General features: G+C 40.6%; 1 protein-coding gene across 1 annotated transcript in view; it reads right to left on the bottom strand.

Annotated features, from left to right (window-relative positions):
* Nucleotides 1-19834, bottom strand: part of ofcc1 (orofacial cleft 1 candidate 1) — a 77692-nt gene that overhangs the window by 10196 nt on the left and 47662 nt on the right. Inside the window, 3 exon segments of the mRNA XM_029529672.1 lie at nt 11975-12134; nt 15684-15847; nt 16290-16542. Coding sequence (XP_029385532.1) covers nt 11975-12134; nt 15684-15847; nt 16290-16542 — 577 coding nt within the window.

Genomic DNA, 19834 nt, shown 5'->3' with positions numbered 1-19834 from the left:
ATCACTTTGACAGGTGCATTTGAATTTGCCTGGGTGGCGGACAGACTTGGTTATTTATATGTCAGTTGCACATGGAAGCCCCGGCTGTGGCTGAGACTATAGATGGGGCTGAGACGAGGGGAAGAGACTGGAGTTATGTGGAGGGGGAGATAAGGGTTTGTGTTTGGGAGAGGACAGACGACGATGTTTCTGCTGCTGGATCTAGTCCTTGCAATGGGAATGTTGCTGGCTCTGGCTGGATTGGGAAGGGAGCGGGATTTGGCTCTTGTGCTATGGCCGAGGACAGATTTGTAGCTTTAATGAGTAGACGATGAGGATAGAGATGGAGCACAAGTACTGATACCTGGAGGAGAGAGGATTTAGGAGGGTAGCATCCTAACATTGGAAGGGCCAGTGATGGAAGACCAAATACTGGAACTGATAGGATTTGATATTGACTTACAGACAACCAAAACAAGTAGGCTACATCAACATGAAAACAAAGAGCGGCTTCTGCCACTGGAGAGACTACCACGGGATCAATGAGGTTAACTCTTCGACTCATGGGGCTAATCCAAAAATTTTGCATGAAGCTTGCAATAAAGCTACTTGATTAGAGAGGTGGTCGTGTTGTAATGTCATGAATCAAGTGAATTCACGTACAGTTTTTTTTTCGGTGGCATCAGCATGTGCACGGTGGTAGAATTGTGTTCGCTGGCCATTAGGCTTCTTCAAACACACAGGCCCATGAAAGGATTACATTTACCCTGCAGTTTACAGACACTTCAGTAAGTAATACAATACAACACAATTTCTGGATGAGGAATAAACTGACGTAGAACTGCACATAAGGTTAAAAGATCACTTTCATTTTATTTGTGGCAGTTATGGAATTATCATGTTACAATTTGCCTCTGTGGCTTCATAGTCATTTAATAAGGAATCAATATACTCTTAGCCAGTGGTGGGTTGAGCCAGCGTGCTAACAGCTACTGATTCATTCACAATGTTGATTAGTAAAGCATATACTATGGTGTATAGATTAGTGTAGTTACTTTGTTTGGTACATTCAGTTCCATCAGTAAATGATGCGAACACACAACAATACTAATAGTCTAATATTTCAAATAAACAGATCACATGTGGACTGAGAGAACAAAATATCAAGAAAATGAATACAGTTTCAGGATGCTACAATGGAAGTTCCACAGAAAAATTCCACCACTGGAGCATCAAATGAAATATGTGGTAGTTCTAAAAATCTCTTCATTCGGATGTGTATGCCGAATAGAAATAGGTCATTTGGTCAGGACTACTGTATCAGCCACTGCTGATAGCCAAAGCTGCTGCATTCCAATCTGATTCACAACACACTAACAATATTTTCACTTTTTTATTTATATTGGTGCCAAATTATCAGTGCGAGTATTGGAACATAACAGGAAAATGTAGTGGACGAAAAGGTAGAGCAGGAAGGAGCGTCGATGATTACTGTGTGAGAGGAGGAGGGAGACATGGCTTCTTCTTTTGTCCAGGGATCCTCACACACACGCGCAACCTCGCACACACACACAAACAGTAACACTCATCTACATGCTAATACACACACATACATCCATGCTCACAAACAGACAAAGCCTCACACAGTGCGGCAACGCATGCATGCATCTCCAGCGCCTGCGGGCGCTTGGGGCTAGGCAGCACAGAGAAGGGGGAGAAAGGGAGAGGGGGGACACGGGGGGGATGAGGAGGGGGGAGAGGAATGTGTACTGTGCAGAGGCTCTCTAAGCTATAGAAGGTCATTCCCTCCACTCCAACACCACCACCACCCTGTCTATCAGAGCTGGCCCAGGTTCAAGGCCTGTTTGCTGAGGTTTGGGCTCATACCACGGATGCAGACTGCATGTAGGCACATGAATATGTGCCAACTAAGGCACATACCAATTTGAATTCATGGCTGCACATGCTCTTGTACAGATGCACACATTTTATAAGACAAGGATCATACTTTAGAAATGCATATGCTCATTCACACAGATGCATGGGCATCAAAAGGCAGAGTGTAGCCGCACACTGGCTTCCTGCAACACACACATGTAGGGCCAAGACGCTCCGGCACAATGCACATGGCTGGGAAAGGACCAAACCACAAAGCATAAAAGACCACCGACATACATGCATGGATAAGCCACGCAATGTCAGCCATTAGAATGGAAATAGATACGCTATTATTGTAAATTTGGCCAATATGTGCTTGGTCGGTAGATATAATTGGAGCAGCTTGAAAATGGCATGGATGCACACTGTCTGCGTTGGGCCTGATTTGGCTGAAGCAAAGGTCTGTGTCTGGTTAAACGCACCACTGGACAAGACAAGCCACCCATTCATAGTTACATGCACATGGACACAAACATGCTGCATGCACACACAGTGACAAAATGGCTCGTATGCCACAGTGGCTCTCATCCTCTTATTACTGCGCCTTTTCAGGGAAGACCACTGTTGGACATTTCAGCCTAAATAATCACAGCTAAAGTGCAATATCCAAAAGTAGCACAGAACAAATTGGACTGAAGGGAAAGATAAACAACCAACAATGACTATATTTACAGTCAGAATAAACTGAACAACTTTAAAAGAGATTATCCACTATGATACTATCTCTGAGTGCTCGAGATAATCCAGAAAATAAGATATGCATAATTCACTATAACTAATCTCCTTTGCAGAAAATAAAGCCTACTCACAGCCTACAGTAAACAACTCAGATAGAAGCCCATCTTTTACTTCTTCGCCATGTCTGACTCACCCTGGGCCCCAAGGAGATCACTTTTCCAGGTTTGTTCTGGAGCATACTGAAGTTAACCTGCAGTTTTATTTATAAAATTAAAATAAGCCCTTTCCATATTTTAACGCTTCTGACACTGACTGTTCAATGAAAGTTTAAGGGATTTTTTTTTTTCCAGTCAAGGGATCATAAGCATGACTGTAAACACATTAAATAAATGACTGAACCTGTGAAGATGTAATTTTAAATCTGTAACAGTTCAGACATAAGCCAGATTCTCAGACATTAAAAGCATTAAAACACATGCCTCCATATAAATATATGCTGTTTTAGAAATTGTGTAGCCATGTGCAAGCAGTTTGCAGGTTGGCACTTAGCAAAAATCTGAAATATCCAACTTCTAAATCTTTGTATTATCAAAGCCGGAGCAACCACATGTGGTGGGAAAAGCTGTCTCTCTCACTCAAACTGTATGAAAGACATATTTGAAAATGTCATGCTCGAAATTTCAGGAGACCAGGCTTTGTATTAAGATGCTGCAGAGAGATGCCAAAGTCAAGTGTTGCCTTTGATATCCAAAATTTGACTTTGGATTAGCTTAAATTTAATCAGGCCTCGGAGGCTGGAGGTGATAAGTATCCAAGCCATTTAACCAAAATGATGCTGGGATTCAGTGGTAAGACGCGCACACTCGCGCACACACACAGATATATACGTACGCACCCATATTCTCTCTCCTCCCTCAGTATCTCTCAGACATTGTGTGTCTGCATACACACACACAAATCATGCTGTCTCTTTAAGGTTATGAGTGAATCCCTTATGGAAAAAAAAAAAAAAAAATCCTCCAAATGTCTATCTTTCCTTGGGATGTCATGTGGGGCCGTTAAGATGCGACACCTGTCACAATTACCAGACCTTCCTCATACCCTCCGGGCCACAGGAAGCAGCCAAGGTCAAACTCTTTAAAGGAAAGGAAGGCAGAGGAGGAAAAAAAAAGTGACTAGCTGGACGGTCACAAAGAATCAGATCTGTCAAGTTCGGGGTGTAAAGCCTTTGTGAGTCAAAGGTTGCACATTGATGTTGGTATGTGTGTTTGTCAGTTAAATGTGGATTACATTACGTCTCAGTGTTCTTCACATGCATTATTACATCTGGTCAAAAAAAAAAAAACAAAAAAAAAAAACAACCCAAAAGCTCTGTAAAATGCCACGTTTTGAGAGCTGCTAAAATTTTAATCTCTCTCTTCGACAGTCCAGTTTGTTGGGAGGGGGGGTCGTGGATGATAACGGAGGGGAAGTGGATAGTGAGGAATAAGCATGGTGTCGATTTCAAGTCCTGAAGCTCAACATGTTTTCACAGCTGATGGATGAAGCTTCAGAATAGAGAGAGGTTAAAATAATCTTTCTCATTGATGGAACAATGAGCAGGCATCTTGACTATATATATATATATATATATATATATGTATATATATATCATGCCAAGATACTCTCTCATATAAATATATATGTGGGCTTTTTTGTTTTGCTGTTACATGACACGAAGGTTGAGCACATCAAAGGACGGTAACCAAAGACACTTCCTTGCTTTAACTTGCTTTCTTTTTCTCAATCTATCCTTCCCTCCCTCTTCTCCCTCTGACAGAAAAGCCTGCCCAGGCCCAGGCTTTGGTAGATAATGACATCCTCTCCCTGGATTAATTGTGAGGGACACATTAAGCAATGGGGCTGACACTCCCTGTAATTAAACTGTTCACACCGATGAGTTCATACTGGAACACTTTCTCTTTTCTCTCTATCTACTGCTGGAGCTGTGTGCCGGTCTAGAAATAGTATGTCACAGGCATAGGGATATAATAATGGTGTGTTTGCGAGAACAGAAACTATATCACAGTTTGAAATTTGAAAATAGGCAGTCTGAGATCTGCATACTGGAAAGATCCCTTACATCATCAGCCAAAAATGACTACAGTATATAAACTTGACTTACTATGACAGAAGGTCAAAGAGATCAACATAAGAAAGACATCGGAATCCTGTTTATGCTCGACGACCAAAGCTACAGTGTTAAAGACAGTGAAGAAGAAAGAAATTACTCTCCAGTTATGAACATTTTATTTCCTTGGAGGCCTGGAACAGCTGCTCTTTACACCCCAGCGTGATGATGAGTCACATGCTAGCCAATAAGAGGAGACCGTGACCTGCAGTATTGAGATTTATTGTAACCTTATAGGAAATTAACAGGCAGTTATAGTGATCATGTCCACGCCCACCAAACTACAGGCCCTGAAGACAAAACCTGCACATTGGTACTTCCTGTGCCCATACCTCCACTTGCTCAGGTATCTGGAGTAAGCAATGTGTGGAGGACTGTGTGTGACCTCTTGCCACCAGCAGTTACCCAAAAAGAGGCACATATACAATAAAAAAACAACGCTTTGACATGAGCTGAGTAGCTGTTTAAACAACCAACCGAATGAAAGTGGATGTTTACACATCATACACCAACTCTCAAGTCTAACTTGAGTTGCTCGCAATTTTTTCAAGAGGTTCACTTAAAGAGGATGAAGCATGTGTGAAATAAGGTTGCGATACATTTGGAAGGGATTACACATTTGCTTGATCTTCTGTTTACCGCTTCAACATTAGTGCCCTGTGAAGTATGTGCCTTTTCCGGGAACATGGGCTTGTAAGTCTCTTATTGAGCTGCATAATGCTCTGTGGATGCTGTGTTTGCTGCTACGTCACTCCTGTCCTTGTCTTGCTATTGCCTCGGGCCACTGGGGCCCTCAGCGATGTCCACCAAAAACAAACCCATCCGCTGTAATTGAAGAAGCCACTCTAATGTGACATGCAGGTGTGCTGGTTTGGGTTTGTGTGTGTGTGGCCGAAAAATGTGCATGACCACACATACACATGAGCACAGGACTGCTGTTTAAATACGTTCTGTAGGCTTGCAGCACATAAATACTCACAAACAAATGCACACACGCTATCCAAATGGCTCTTTGGTGGAGGTGACCGAGGACTGCAGGGACTCCACACACACACACACACACACACGCCCTCTGATTCTAGACGACCCCTCTTGTGCCACTGAAGCACTCAGCTCCTCCTCTCTTCGCCCGATGTTCCTGTGTTGCTGTTATGGGTTCCTGTTCAGGAGCTGAGGGCTCTATTGTTGTGTGACAGCGGTTCCTGTGTATCCTGTCATGGCCTGCTGCTCACTGTGTCCACCTTCCTCTCAACAGCTCCGTCTTCCTTTGCTCAAATCTAAATTTGCGTCTCAGGTAGCCAGATAGTCACTTTAGTGTGCTGTTTGCAAAGCAAGACCAATGAAGCACTGTGTTACAGTGTGAACTGTTGTGTAGTGACTTTCCACTAAATTCCTTTATTGGAGAGTTAATAGTCCAGATAGATTTTATGATGTTGTTTCCAGCGATATATGAAATTATATACATGTTTTTAATACAACTAAACTGCGATAGCAAATTGCTTTTCTTGGAAGTGTAATGGCCGGCTGGGATTTGTTCAGACCTACACGGATATATTTTTGAGCATATGGAACACTCACAGCAGCGGAGTCAATGGGAGCTGCTTGCAGTGGAGGATGGTGGGTTTTGAGTTATTGTTAAGCTATTTGTTGTGTAAAATCAGATGAGTCAATAACTCGAAGTTTAACTGCATTAACTATCCAAACACAACAAATCTAGCACGTTTTAAAATGGATGTTTGCAATGACATGAAAACTATATTTTATTTTGTCATTATGAAATTAGCAGAATAAATAGCTGACTGTGGTATCTCTCTCTGGTCAGATCATGTCCCCATCCTGCAGATGCAAATTAAAATGAGAAAACACTTTACATGATTAAGAGCCAAGCTCCCAGACTGAAGTTGTCATTGCCACTCCAATCTGTGCTGCTTGAGTCTCAACAGGTTTACTCCCCACCAACTACGCTGCTGTTACAAAGCACCTTGGGTGTTCCCAAACTCACCCGCTGGTAACCCATTACCTAGACATATGGAGACAAACGGCATGAAGGTACGCAAATGTTCAGGTTGCGAAAACATCTCCAGGGCCACAATACAAACCCCCCTCTCTCCTTCCTTGCTTGCTTTTTTTAATCGCTCTCTCTCTCTCTCTCTCAATTATGAGTGTCACCACCACCACTGGGAAAGTTTCCTTTTGGTGAATTAACAGCGAAAGAGCTTTGCAGAGGGTAAGCTGGCGCTCTACTCTGTCATTGTCATAGTGGTGGCTCTGACAAAACAGTTTGCGTACCTGCTTAAGTATTACAGAAATTAACACCTCCCTTCTAGGTACAGTAATCAAGAGGGTGACAGGAGACAATTAATTAGGTCCATCTGCATCACTGCCTTTACATAATTAATGGGGCTCATTACTGAACCCCTAGTATGATGTGAAGCATGCTAGGAGACTCACTACTTCAGAGTGTCACAGGACTAGAAAAAAAGGGTTTTGAACCTAAAACCTAAAAAAGGTTCCTCTAACTGACTGAGCTTTGATCAGCCTCCATGCTAGACCTAAAAAAACTAAACAAAACCAAAAAAAAAAAAAAACAAAAACAAAACACCAGCATTGTCCTCAACTTAAATGGCCATAAAGGTCACCTGTCTCTGTCCTCAGATAGGAGCCCAGGGGCTGCTGCACCGGACCTTTGTTGTCATGGTGGTTGATAATAAAAGCTGCAGGGGCATGCCATTGGCAGGGAAGAAAAAGCTTCATTGTCATGGTAACAATAATAAACAGATGAATTAGGTTGTGGAACATTAGTGCTCTTTATGAAATTCAGGCATAAATATTTGGTTAGAGGTGAATGGACCTTGGTCAACCGGAGAAATAAGAAACAGGAAATGAGCAGCGGCCAACTGTGTGACAGCCGAGCAGCGCTACAACTTTTACATAGGTGGCTTGTTGCAAACATTGAATATGACCCACAGGAACACACCAGTTGGAGGCGTTATACAACCTGTGGGATTGGACAAGCACCATGTGGACTGGACCTTTGTCATCAAGGTTAAAATAATAAACACACAATTAAGGAATAGCCATAAATCCATCTTTACATCAAACTTTAACAAACTGTGGTTACCTGTGGGGAAGTCTTGTATATTCTCAACCTGTCCATCCATTCATCATACACGCTACAGCCACTAGAGGTTCCCTAACAAGAAAACATAATTATGGGGCATAACAACTTCTGCTTGCACACATGATTTATGTGCTTTGCACAAGATTTGGACTTTGAACTACAGCAATAGAAATACGACCAACATAAAAGCAAGCATGGAGCAGCACAATAAGTATGAACCAGATGAAATGCCTGCCACTTAGCTTAGCAGCAGAGAGGGACAAACATCGGAGGTATTTCTTAAAGAATTTCAATAATAAAAAAAATTCCATAATTGGCGGGTGAGCTAATTTCTGCATTCTTAACCCCTCAGCTGTTCATTCATAACCTGTGAGGCCTGTGGTCTTTGATGGAAACCTATTCTTTTAACTTCCTTCCTGAGATTAAATTAAAGAGCTCACAGGTACATGTAGGTCCTTGACTCATGATTCTGTCCTGAGCCAGCAAGCTGTCCGTCTGACACTTTAACCTGCGAGTAATATTTAAACCTTGAAGCTACTCAAATGATCATATGGCATGGAGGAATTTTTAATATAAAGTTAATTGGTGAGAAAGTAAAATTCAGATTATGTTTTATGGCCACCTTGTGAAAATTACAAGTTTGATAATAATAGACCATTTGCAGGTTGGTTATTAAACGGGGATTCTTTTTTTTTTTTTTTTTTTTTAGTGTTTCAGTGCTAGAGGGAGAAACATTGTCAGAGAGAGAGATCTAATTTACAGTGCAGCACATCCAGAAAACTCGCTTTAACATAATTAATCAGCTCATGATTGTCTCTCGTTTTTGTTTTACTTGCTTTAAAGTCACCTGCGTAATGGCGACAATAGGAAAGACATACAGTAATGATATGCATGTTTTTGTGAGACATTTGATGCTCCGCACACTTCAAATACATTCCATCCATTAATGCATGTTCTATTATCTGTACCTATAACCTTCTAATTATTACCTGTATCTTCCCACCTACTCAGCTTTTTTTCTTGTTCGGAGATGCTATTTTAGCTACTTTTCGAAATATTGGACAAGCGTTCAAATCACAATTGCATTACACTACAGTACTATATACTATGTTTTTACAGTAATGTATTACTTTTAGAAGTAGCTATGATTGGCGGCTTCAGAGGGTCAGCTGAGAAATTAAAGACAATTCCAATTCATTCAATGAATACGAGCCAGTTAATTTGCACACGTGTGAACTGAACTATAAGTGAACTGACGCTGAAGTGTGAACTTGCTCAACAACGATGGAAAGAAACACAACAAGGGTTTCCCAGTCCAAACTAAGTGTAAACTTTCAATGAATTTGATCATTCCTGGGGTGTTTCATCTGTTGGTTGTGTTCCAAGCAACAGATGAAACACCTCTATAGGCTGCTACGGAAGAGGTCCTAAAATTACTGCTGCATGTAATAACCCACCTTGAGTACAAGGTTAACCTTTCACTTGTGATTCTCCAAATGATTTTCCATTTTCAGTAGTTCTGTCTGGCACCTGACATACAACTGGTATCAAATTAGGTTAAAACACACAGGGGAGATTTGTGGTTCCTGTTTACCCCAGATCTGATTTGTTGAAAATGTCATACTTTATCCTTTTAAGAGTGTACTGCTCAATAACTTTCTAAAATTGGCTCAATATCAGACTGCTGCTGTTCCTATGAGTGCCTTGTTTTCTTTATCTTCATCCCTCCTTTCTCTCACTCAGCTAATGAAGGCCTCGTGGCCCACTGTTATTAAAATTACGCCCTTGCCTCTGATATTAATTGGGTCCGTAATAAGGAATGCGTCAGATTCATTATTTAATTGCAAGGGCACATTTGGAATACAGTTTCTGAAATGTATTTTTAATGAAAAACACTACATCCTGACCTAATCATATCAACCTTATTCTATCTAATTAAGAATGCAAAAAAATCATTAGAGTTGCAAAATATTAGTTTCAGCTCTGTCGGGCTGCTCCTTTGCTCGCCTTCATGAATATTTTTTTTTCCTGTCTATGATAAATACTTAATGAGGGAAAAATGACAAAAATTTGCATGTAGGCAAATTAGTCTAATAGGGATATGTCTTTGCTGAGTTAGGAAAGTGACCCTTTTCACAGGAGAAATTGTTACAATAATTATGAAATAATGGCAAAGCCCATCTTATTTTGATGAAAAATGGCCCACTTGAATAATGTAAAAATCATAAAATGCAATAACCCCAAATTTTCATCATGCCAGAGAATGTGTTAACCTGTTAGCATTTTATCAGTTTAATAGCACCATATTAGGGATAATATGAAGTGTGGTGTAATTGTTGCTGTGGAGGCAGAAATGCAGTAACACAATGATGATAAAGCAGTTGCACCAGAGCAAGAGGCTATGTGCCCCTAAATGAAGCATTTTCTTACTCACAATTTTTGGGGTTGTAATTTCTCTCTGGAAAGATTGGGAGGTTAAATTTGAAAAAGCAATAAATGGGTCAGTCCCCATCCCATTAGTGGCATTGTCGATACCTCTCAGAGCCCGAACTGCAGTCCGTTTAATCATACGAGACAGGTGTAAAAAAAATAAATAAATATTGTATTAAAATAAATATAGAAAAAATGTTTACGATGTTAAATAATGCTTAATTGTTCATCAATGTGTTGAGTCACACACAAATTACCAGCTCGTTTGAGTTTATCGATAAATATCGATGTTACGTTAGCCATATTTGTCATCTTTTTCTGTATTTGATTTTTACAAGCTCAGTTTTGCTTGTATAGACATTAATTGTTCAACAGCAATAATTATTACGATATGTGTGAATCAACTAATTTGAATAATTTAGTTGGGAACAACACAATTTTCTTCATTGAGTTAGTCTGTTAGTACTCCAAAGAGGTATTCCCTCACTGAGATAAAATCATCTGCCAAATAAATAAATGGAAATGCATTTATAAGCTGAAACACTGTCAATCACTGTGCTAATCCTCTCTGTAACTATTGCCTGTTCTATTAAAAAAAAAAAACAACAACAACAACAACAACAACAACATAATCACACAAATCCTATCTTCATGAGAGATGCTTCGGTGATGACTGAATCTGCTTTTTGCCTTGCATGTCGTGATGCGTCAGTTCCAGGCGTTCGAGCCCATCGCTCACCGGAAACACAGAATGTAATGTAGTTCCAGGTTTTATTTTACCCCTTTACAGCCACATGAACTTGAGCAAGCAAAGAGCATGGGAGTTAATGAACATGGTGAACACCGAGTGATGTCTTCCACTAACAAATCCCGCAGATTAAATTAAAGGGGCACTGCAGTTTGATCGCTACTTTCTATTTCCCTTATCTCAACAAGTCACATTTTCAATCACTATGCAGATTTTGCATCGGTATAGGCTCAGTGCTAATACACAGCCGTGTCCTGTGTCATCACAATTGACCTACACTCGGCTGTCAAACATGCGGCACCCTCTACCGCGCAATATTAATGCATGCATTTATGCAAAGTAGATTCCTGCATTCCCTGACAGTTGTCCACATAGAGAAGATTCCCGGAGTAACGCGTGCATGTGCATATCATGTGTGTTGATTGAGCAATCTCTCTCTCACAAAACATCTCTGGAAATAGGTTTCCACAGACTAATCAGGCTCCCCTCTTGCCGAGTTTCTGTTTTGGTAATTATCTCCTACTAATTAGAATGAAGCTAAAGACCTCTGTTTTCTGAAATGTAACTAAGGAAAATCCCATGATTTAAAATGATCCTATTCTTCAAATCCTTTCCCTCAAAGTGGCCGAATTGAACTTGGTGATATGGACAGAGTGCCAGCATCACGGCTGTGATCAAATGTTGCTTTTGGTGTCTCATTCGTCCTTCCACAGCCATTTCTCTCAGTGAGCTACCAATCTTCCCACGGCTACAGACAACCAGCTACAGACCAATCTGAGTAACATCAATGACCTTTTAGCGCATTCTGTCCTTAAGAAAACAGCCATTAGCGCAATTAATCCCAGACGATTTGTGGAGGAAATTGGTGTGCAGAGAGACAGGAGAGGCTGCTGTGACATGAGATACCTACATTGCGCCTCTCCCCATTAAAGCCTCTCCATTGCTCGGCCTTCTTGACAATGTAGCTCAGCTCCTGATTGGACAGTTCCAGGTCTTCAGGCAGGAAGTAGGTCCCCTCCTTGGCTGTCAGCCGCTGAAAGATGTCAAGCATGTGACCGTCGTTGTGGAATCTGGGAATGTGAGAAAAGAAGTGAGGGGGATTAACTAAAAGTAGAGGCGATGCATATTGATCCACTGTCTCTACCATGTAAAGGTCAGCTGGGGTTAAATTCTGAGAGAATAGAAAAGAATAGAACACACTTTATTTGCCCACATGTAGGAAATTCAAGTATCCAGCGACTCAGAAAATCACACAATGCTGCAGTTTGTCATTCTAATACAGCAACACAAACACAATGAATGGGGAAAAAAAAGGAATCAAACAAATTGGCCTGTGAAGGGGAAGTACTTTGCTAACACAAGATGACTGGAGCCGTGTCTGTGTTAGATTGTGCATCTGCGTGGTTGTACATCTGCTAATGTGTGGGAGTCAGATCCTGGGATGTTCTTCACTGTTAATGCCGAGCTTCAAAGATGGCAGATGCAACAGACGTGCTGGATGCAGATCCGTCTGGAGAGACCAGCCTGAGTCACAAGAAAACATTCGACACAGCAGAAGGCATATTGATTTGTACCTCCCGATGAGCGCACATCACCAAAGTGTTATTTTTCTTTTGCCACACAAGGGTGCATGCAGCCAACCCCTAAAAAGAATCGCCATGTCTGTAAACAAATGCCTTGGCTGACCATCAAAACCGGCAGACCTTGTGCCCTTCCATAGAAATTCTCATCTGTCAAAGGGTAATCAACTCTCAAATAAAACCAACATCAAGGACACAGGGATTTATACAAGAGGCTGGTATGGAGCCTTGAACTCAGCATCATTCCCCCATCGCTCTGGGGAGAGGGATGTTTGTAGAATCTTAACCTCAGACACAGGAATAGCATGCATTCATTTTCATCCTACACTTGAATTGTGCTTCTCATTCATTTATGCGGCTTTTCTCTTTGAGGAATTCACCATCTTTGCATCTCCGTGCTTCAAAACAAACTCATTTCTTTAGTGTAGGAAGTGCCATGAATCTAAGTAAGTGATTCTTAAATGTGGAAGATGACCTGGTTAACAAGGTCATTACCAATTCTTATTTGGTACGGGGGTGTTGACCTATATTCATTTTAACAGTATAGTCATCACAACATTGCCATGATGGATGAAAAGAACAACTCCATTCAACGTAATTTTTGAAGGTGTACCCCACCCTCGCCCAGTGTGAGTTGGGACTGGCTCCAGAATCCCCCGCAACCCAGAAATGGATAAGTGGTAGAGGATGAGCGAATGAATGCGTGAATCCATACACAGGACAAGACATGAAATTAAAAACAAACAGTCAGCACAAAGAACAGGTGGTCATTGAGTGATTTCCTCCTTGCCTCTGAGTGTGTTTGTGGTTAGATAGTATAGCGTGCTAAAATCACACATTTTCATCCAACTGACCGAATTAGCAAGTACGTTTTGTACCACATAATGAGGTTATTTTGCGTATTTACGCACTTACGTATTGCTAGCTGCAAACATGTTGTTAACCAACATTTCAGTAAAATGTTCAGGGACTTTTTATTTGTTTTCTGCCAAAACATGTTGTCCTTCAGGCACAAAACTGAACTATCACCATGAACCTTAACTTTCCTGTTTTTTGCCGCCTTCCACAAAGTGTCGACCCCAACTACCCTGTGGTGACTCTGCTGATAAACGTAGTGCTTCCTTCGTAAAAAAAAAAATATATATATATATAAATAAAAAACAAAAACATAATCCAGATAGCAATAATGTTTCATACATATTTGCTGTTGCAGTTTAGTTTTGAATGTGTTGACTGAATGCCCCTCTGTACAGAAGCCCACACAAGCACAGTATCTGAGCAAAGAATACCAATAAGTAATTAGCTTTTTGTCTTGAACCTTGTGATCTCTAAATCACTCTTCCTATGATGTTTGTGAAGTTTCAAAGAGGATGGAGGTGTAATACATCAGTGATATGTATTTTTGCAGCCAGTGAATAAAGGCTGCTTAAAATGTAATTAAAAAAGGATAACAGTCCATTCTATCTATACATATAGCCTGAGGCATTTTTTTAGAAATAGGTCATGCTCTGTGTCAGAGCCCCTTCCTTGCAGCCAATAGGAAACTGTAACCCATAAAATTATCATCTTTGCTTCAGCCTCGTGGCCTACATTCAATACAAACCCGAGTTGCGGTTGAGTGGCAGAAGTCATTATTCCTGGCTGCTGTTTTAATATTGTCCATTTAGCAGGAGCCTGATAAGCGTCCCGCTTACTGAAATTAGATGGTACCCTCTCCTCGTCCGCCAATCTCAAACTGATTAATTCAATAAGAGTTTTCTTACATTTCAAGCCATTAATGGAATGTGGTCTTACATGAGGGTGGGAGAAGACACCTTGGATGAATACTGAGTTATGTTATTCAGTATTTTATCACCCACCTCTCCACTCTTTTACTTTAATGGTGCAAAAATTGCTGTCCTCTTATTATTCAAAAAGAGTAATATTCATCTTTTAAGATTGAAATTTGGATTTAGTAATACCACACTGTCTGTTTAAGTCTGCCCTCCCATTGTAATGCAGTTAGTCTACTGCGATTTTATAAAACAGTGGGGGAAAAAAAAGCAATATTTGACTTGACAGCAACCTTCCTTTTTAAATTAGACTTAATTCGAGATCCCACATGTATTATTGTTTTGTTTTTCCTGTTCATCCCCACTGATAAACTAACAGCTCAATAGAGAATGTGATGGCTCAATACGAAAATATTTTCTAAAGCCGACTGTGGTGTTATATCACAATATCAACACGTAAAAAAAGTAAATGCATAAGCATGGCTGACCTCAATGTGCAAGACGTGAGTGGAACACACAGTGGATTACAATGTCTATATGCATTCGGCACCATGTATACACAGTCCATTTCAGCACGTATGAAACCTGCACTGACACCAACCATGGAAAACATTCAGCCTAATTGGATCACGTAAGGGGGTTACGTGTTCACGCTACATCAAGACACATACAACTTTTGAATTAGAAACGCTTGGAATTTTCAAACCAATTGCAGAGGATGGTATTTTCATGAAGGAAGCTGTGTGGCACATGTATGTATTTCTGCTAAACCCACTCTGTATGTGGATGTGTGAAGGCAGTGGATAACTGCAAAAGTAAAACCGTGCTACTACATTATTGAAATGGATTAGCTCAACATTTGTTTTCGTTTTCTGCCGTTTGCATTTGGTGCTTTTCTGTGGATGAGAGAAAGACACAAGGCTGCTGGGGCGGAAGGAGTTCTCTCTGAACACGTGCTTGAGGATAGTAGACTGGTGAGGGCCAGTGGCTGTAGACTCAAAAAACACCAAAACCATAATCCCCACTTTAACAACTTCAGCTTGGACATCAAAATGTCCAGTCAAAACGACTATAGTGTCTCTGTGTCTGAGATATGCTAACTCTTCTTCCTCACTATGACTTTGGAATCATTGTAGTTTGGAGCAGTAGACCAGACTGCAATGGTCTAAGAATGGTTAAGCAGAGTCTAAACTGAATGATATGAACAATAGAGAATGACGAACTGGATTTCTTTATTCATTAGCCATCACCTTTCTGTTTGTCTCACCTGAGCAAGTAAACGGAGAGGATGGTGACAGACAGCAGGAAGAGGACTGCGTATAGGAAGAGAGTGATGACCACCCCTGCTGCACCTGATTGGCCAGTTCGATGGAAGTGCCAGTAGAGCTTGGCTGCATCACCCACTGGCGTGTCGGGGCTGTAGCTGAGACGCTGAGGAGGCCGAGATTCGATTGAAAGAGGACGTAAACACAAAAAAGTTTTGAGAATGTGGAAAATATGACATTATCAAAAGAAGACCACATGATGGCTCAAAAAAATATTGTTTAACATATTGTTCAGCTGGTGTTGTTTTCCCTCTTGAACAAATGTGAGTAGCACAAAATACTAGTGATTAGGTCAGATACAAGGATTACAATACTATTTAACTATGATTTGACCTCCTGTGAGAGAATTCACAACTGAATCATTAAAATCATCTAAAAAAAAAAAAATCAAACCCACTGACAGAAAAGACACCCAACTATCCTTGCATATTTTATTATTCTCATCCTCTCCCAACCCCACTTTTTTGTTATCTAAAGTCACTTTGCAAAGATAAAGTGAACTCCTATTTAAAGTGCACAAGTGTCCAAGCTATTTTTAAGTGACTTACCCCAAGGACGGCGTCCACTGCAAAGACTGCCAGAGGGTCGAGGACTGTCCACACTCCCTGAGCCATGATAAACTTTGACGTGAAGGAAGGGAGTGAGCCAAATATCTGTTGACAGCCCCATCTGATCAGAACCAGCAGGAACGTTAATGTGTTCAAGGTCAGGGGACCCACCACCAGCATCGCCATCTCCTCCCAGATGTGGAGCAAGGAACTCTGGTATATGAGCTCCACCGTATGTGTGTGGAACTCGAACCTGGCAGGAGAGGAAACGGAGGCGGGTGATGTGCACATGTGTAGACTGTATGCAAATTGTGTGCATGTGTCGATGTGAATGAGGTATATCTTTGTTTGTGATGCCTAACAGCTCAAGGGCAACTTGTTCCAGCAATCCACACACAATGTGATATTATATTAAGTTGAGTCAATCATTTTTAATTAGAATGATGACAAATAACATGATAATCGGCTGTTTTACTAGTTTGTGTTGCCCTAATTATTTACATGTGGTATGGATTACAAGGGAAATGTCCTCTTTTAATAATCTATAGGTCTAGTATATTAATCTAGATATATGCCAAAATCAATAGATGCTACAAGTAATTGGATCAACACCTGTGCCTTTACATGATGGAGGTTTCCCCAACCCCCTATTGTAAGTGAGACTCCCCATTCACATCAAGGCTCATGAGTTTCTTAATCTTGCCATCAGTCAGAAGGAGGTAAAGCTAGTGGAGGGAGAGCAAAGGTCCAGTTTTTGCTCATTTATTTCCATCTGATTTGCTTCAAGAGTCAAGCATCTCTCAGATTCTGTCCATTAAGCTGACATTAGAGGTCTGCTGGTGTTTTATCTGAGGCAACTTACATATTCAATCCTCCAAAAGTTCTGCTAGAGATCAGAGATGATCTCACCCAGTGACCGACAAAAGACAAAAAGAGTTTAAAGGGATCATTATTTTCATATTTGTATTTTAGGGGCCCTTCGAGGAAAAATCTTTATATGACTTAGCGTTCAGAATCCACATTATTTTTCTACTACTGGTCATTTCAGTAGCCTCTTTTTGAGCACTCTCTGAACTTGTCAGTTTTAACAAGACTTGTGATGTTTGCAGATAATTAATTCAAAAGAACAAATCTTTTGGGTGAACAAACTGAATCATCCGTTCATTTTTGCTTACAGTGAGACATCAGCGAAAGATTTTGGGATCCATAGTAAAGTAGTAAACAGTGCAATGTGTTTCTGTGCTTTTGTGTTACACTAACTGAACGATTAGTTACGTCACACTGATCCCGCCATTATTAAGCAGCAATGGCAGAATCTATGAACACAAGACAGAATCCAAATGCAGATTCTGGATGAGTGAATTAACTTTTGAATAAGCAAAGCAGAGCAGCAGTCGCAGTATGGATTTGCCGTTGAGGCCACTGCAGGGGCCAGTGGACAATGAGCAGCAAAATGAAGCTGGGATCTCAGGGGAGTGGCAGGAGGACTGCGCAGAAAGCCTGTGGAGAGAACAGAGAGGGAGGAAGAAACCTTTGGTGAAAGGCACAACGCTAGTGAGGGCAGTGATGAGAGCGTTGCATGAGCAGGGGTGAAAGTGGGATCTCAAATATGGCCAGCAGCAAAGGCAGAATCTCCTGAAGAAGGCCGAGAGTGAAGGGGATCCCTCAGAGGTGAAACAGGAGGCCAGGGTGAAGGGGCCACACCGGAGACAACAAAGACTGGAATTAAAAACATAACGGACACAATAAAGAAATCTATTTGATAATTCAGCAGGAAATACTAACTATGAGTTCAGATCATGGCCAGATGGTGGGAAAACTGGTCTTAAAAAAATAACTTTTTCTCCTGAAAAGTTCACTAAAATCAAAGAATCTACAGCTGCTGTGGCTGTTGCCAACATCTCAAAGAATAACTTGCTTACTATGTTTTTAAAATTTGTTGAAATGCTTAGCAGTGCAGGAAGGGGCGCATGTTTTCTGACGTGGAGCCCGCTGCTTGTCTAATTTCAGTTTAAGAGCCAGTAGGCACAGCAGAGACCAGATTTATGTGCACGCGTTTTTTAAAACATATATACTTCCCTGCTAATGTTTTTTTTTCCATAGATTTAAGAACTTACACTTGAATTAGCTTGACGAAATGAATCTCATTCTCATCAAGAACGACATACATACGTCATTATTTCATTGATACTACATCTTGATATAATGAGATGAAACTGTTCAATTTAAAAAAAAAAAAAAATAAAAAATCAACAAAATTTCTGGCATTGGCAGCATTCTTCTCAAACAGTAAAGCAACAGTGTATCTTCAAATGTCATATTGCAGTGAAATTTGTGCAGTGGTTAGGGAATGTGATTCACAATCTATGAAATAAATTATAAACTATTCAAAGATTATTATAAAATTCTTATTATTCCTCACAGGAAAATAACTAACATGGTGAATAGCATCTATTTTCTATTAGACTCAGCTGCAAATGAGCCATTTTGCATTTTTCATTTTTTTTTGCATATTTATTCAGATGACATTAACTTTAATTAAGCACAATTTTGACAAAATGTGCTTTTAGGCTTATTTAGACTGACAAATTAATACCTTTATTTGTGGAAAAAAAAAAAAAAGCCCAAAGCAAAACAGAACAGCAAAGACCCAAAAAAGTTTTCTCAGGTCCTTAGATTACCGAAACAGCATTAGGGCCAGAGACTGTTTTGCTCCTCGGCTCTCTTTGCTGTCTGCTGATGTCCAAGGGTGGCTTATGGGGAAGAGTTAAAGACTGAGATAGAGAGATTAAAAAAAAAAAAAGAGTGAAATAAAGACAAGAGGGGAGGGACACACACACTAGCCACTCTCTGTCACTTGGTTTCTCTCTCTCTCTCTCTCTCTCTCTCTCTCATTGGTCACCACCAGCTCTGGGCATTGCATGGACAGAGAAATGCTCGGAGGGAGAGCAGCAGATTCAGACATGTGGAAGTTGTCATCGGATGTTGACCCCCTCTGTTTTCGTATTTTCTTTTTTTTTTTTTTTTTTTTACCTCTTATCCACCCCCTCAGTCCATCTTCTTTTTGTTCAGCCAGTTTTTTCCCCCCCTCTGCCATCCTCTATCACTTTCCATGATTTAATGTGTGATGTTTGCACCCCACATGTTATTGTAATAAAATCCTGTCTCTATGCATGTTTGCAGCCAGCTCTTTTTATAGTGATGAATTAAATCAGCACCATATGCTATGCTGCAGAGTGTTTTAACAGTTCTGTGGTATTTTATTACTATTTATTGTCAATGTTGTGTACCAAATAATCACAATAAATTCCTTCCAAATAATGTAGCCTTTTAGGGCTTTCGGCCGTGTGATGAAATCAACAAAATCCTCCAACAATGGTTTTGTTTAATATTGAGCAAGTCTAGTTAAAATGTTAATGGGGGGATTCCAAACCGATGATTTGGGCGTATCCTGTGTGTGTGTGTGTCTCTGTTTGTATTTACTGCACATCCTCACTCTCTCCCCTGTTTCTTACCCCTTGAGCTTGCATGCATGTCTGTTGAGT

Source organism: Echeneis naucrates, chromosome 20 (assembly GCF_900963305.1).
Source record: "Echeneis naucrates chromosome 20, fEcheNa1.1, whole genome shotgun sequence".
Taxonomy (NCBI): Eukaryota; Metazoa; Chordata; class Actinopteri; order Carangiformes; family Echeneidae; genus Echeneis; species Echeneis naucrates.
The sequence above is the reverse complement of the archived record's forward strand: the minus strand, read 5'-3'. Positions and strand labels throughout refer to the sequence as shown.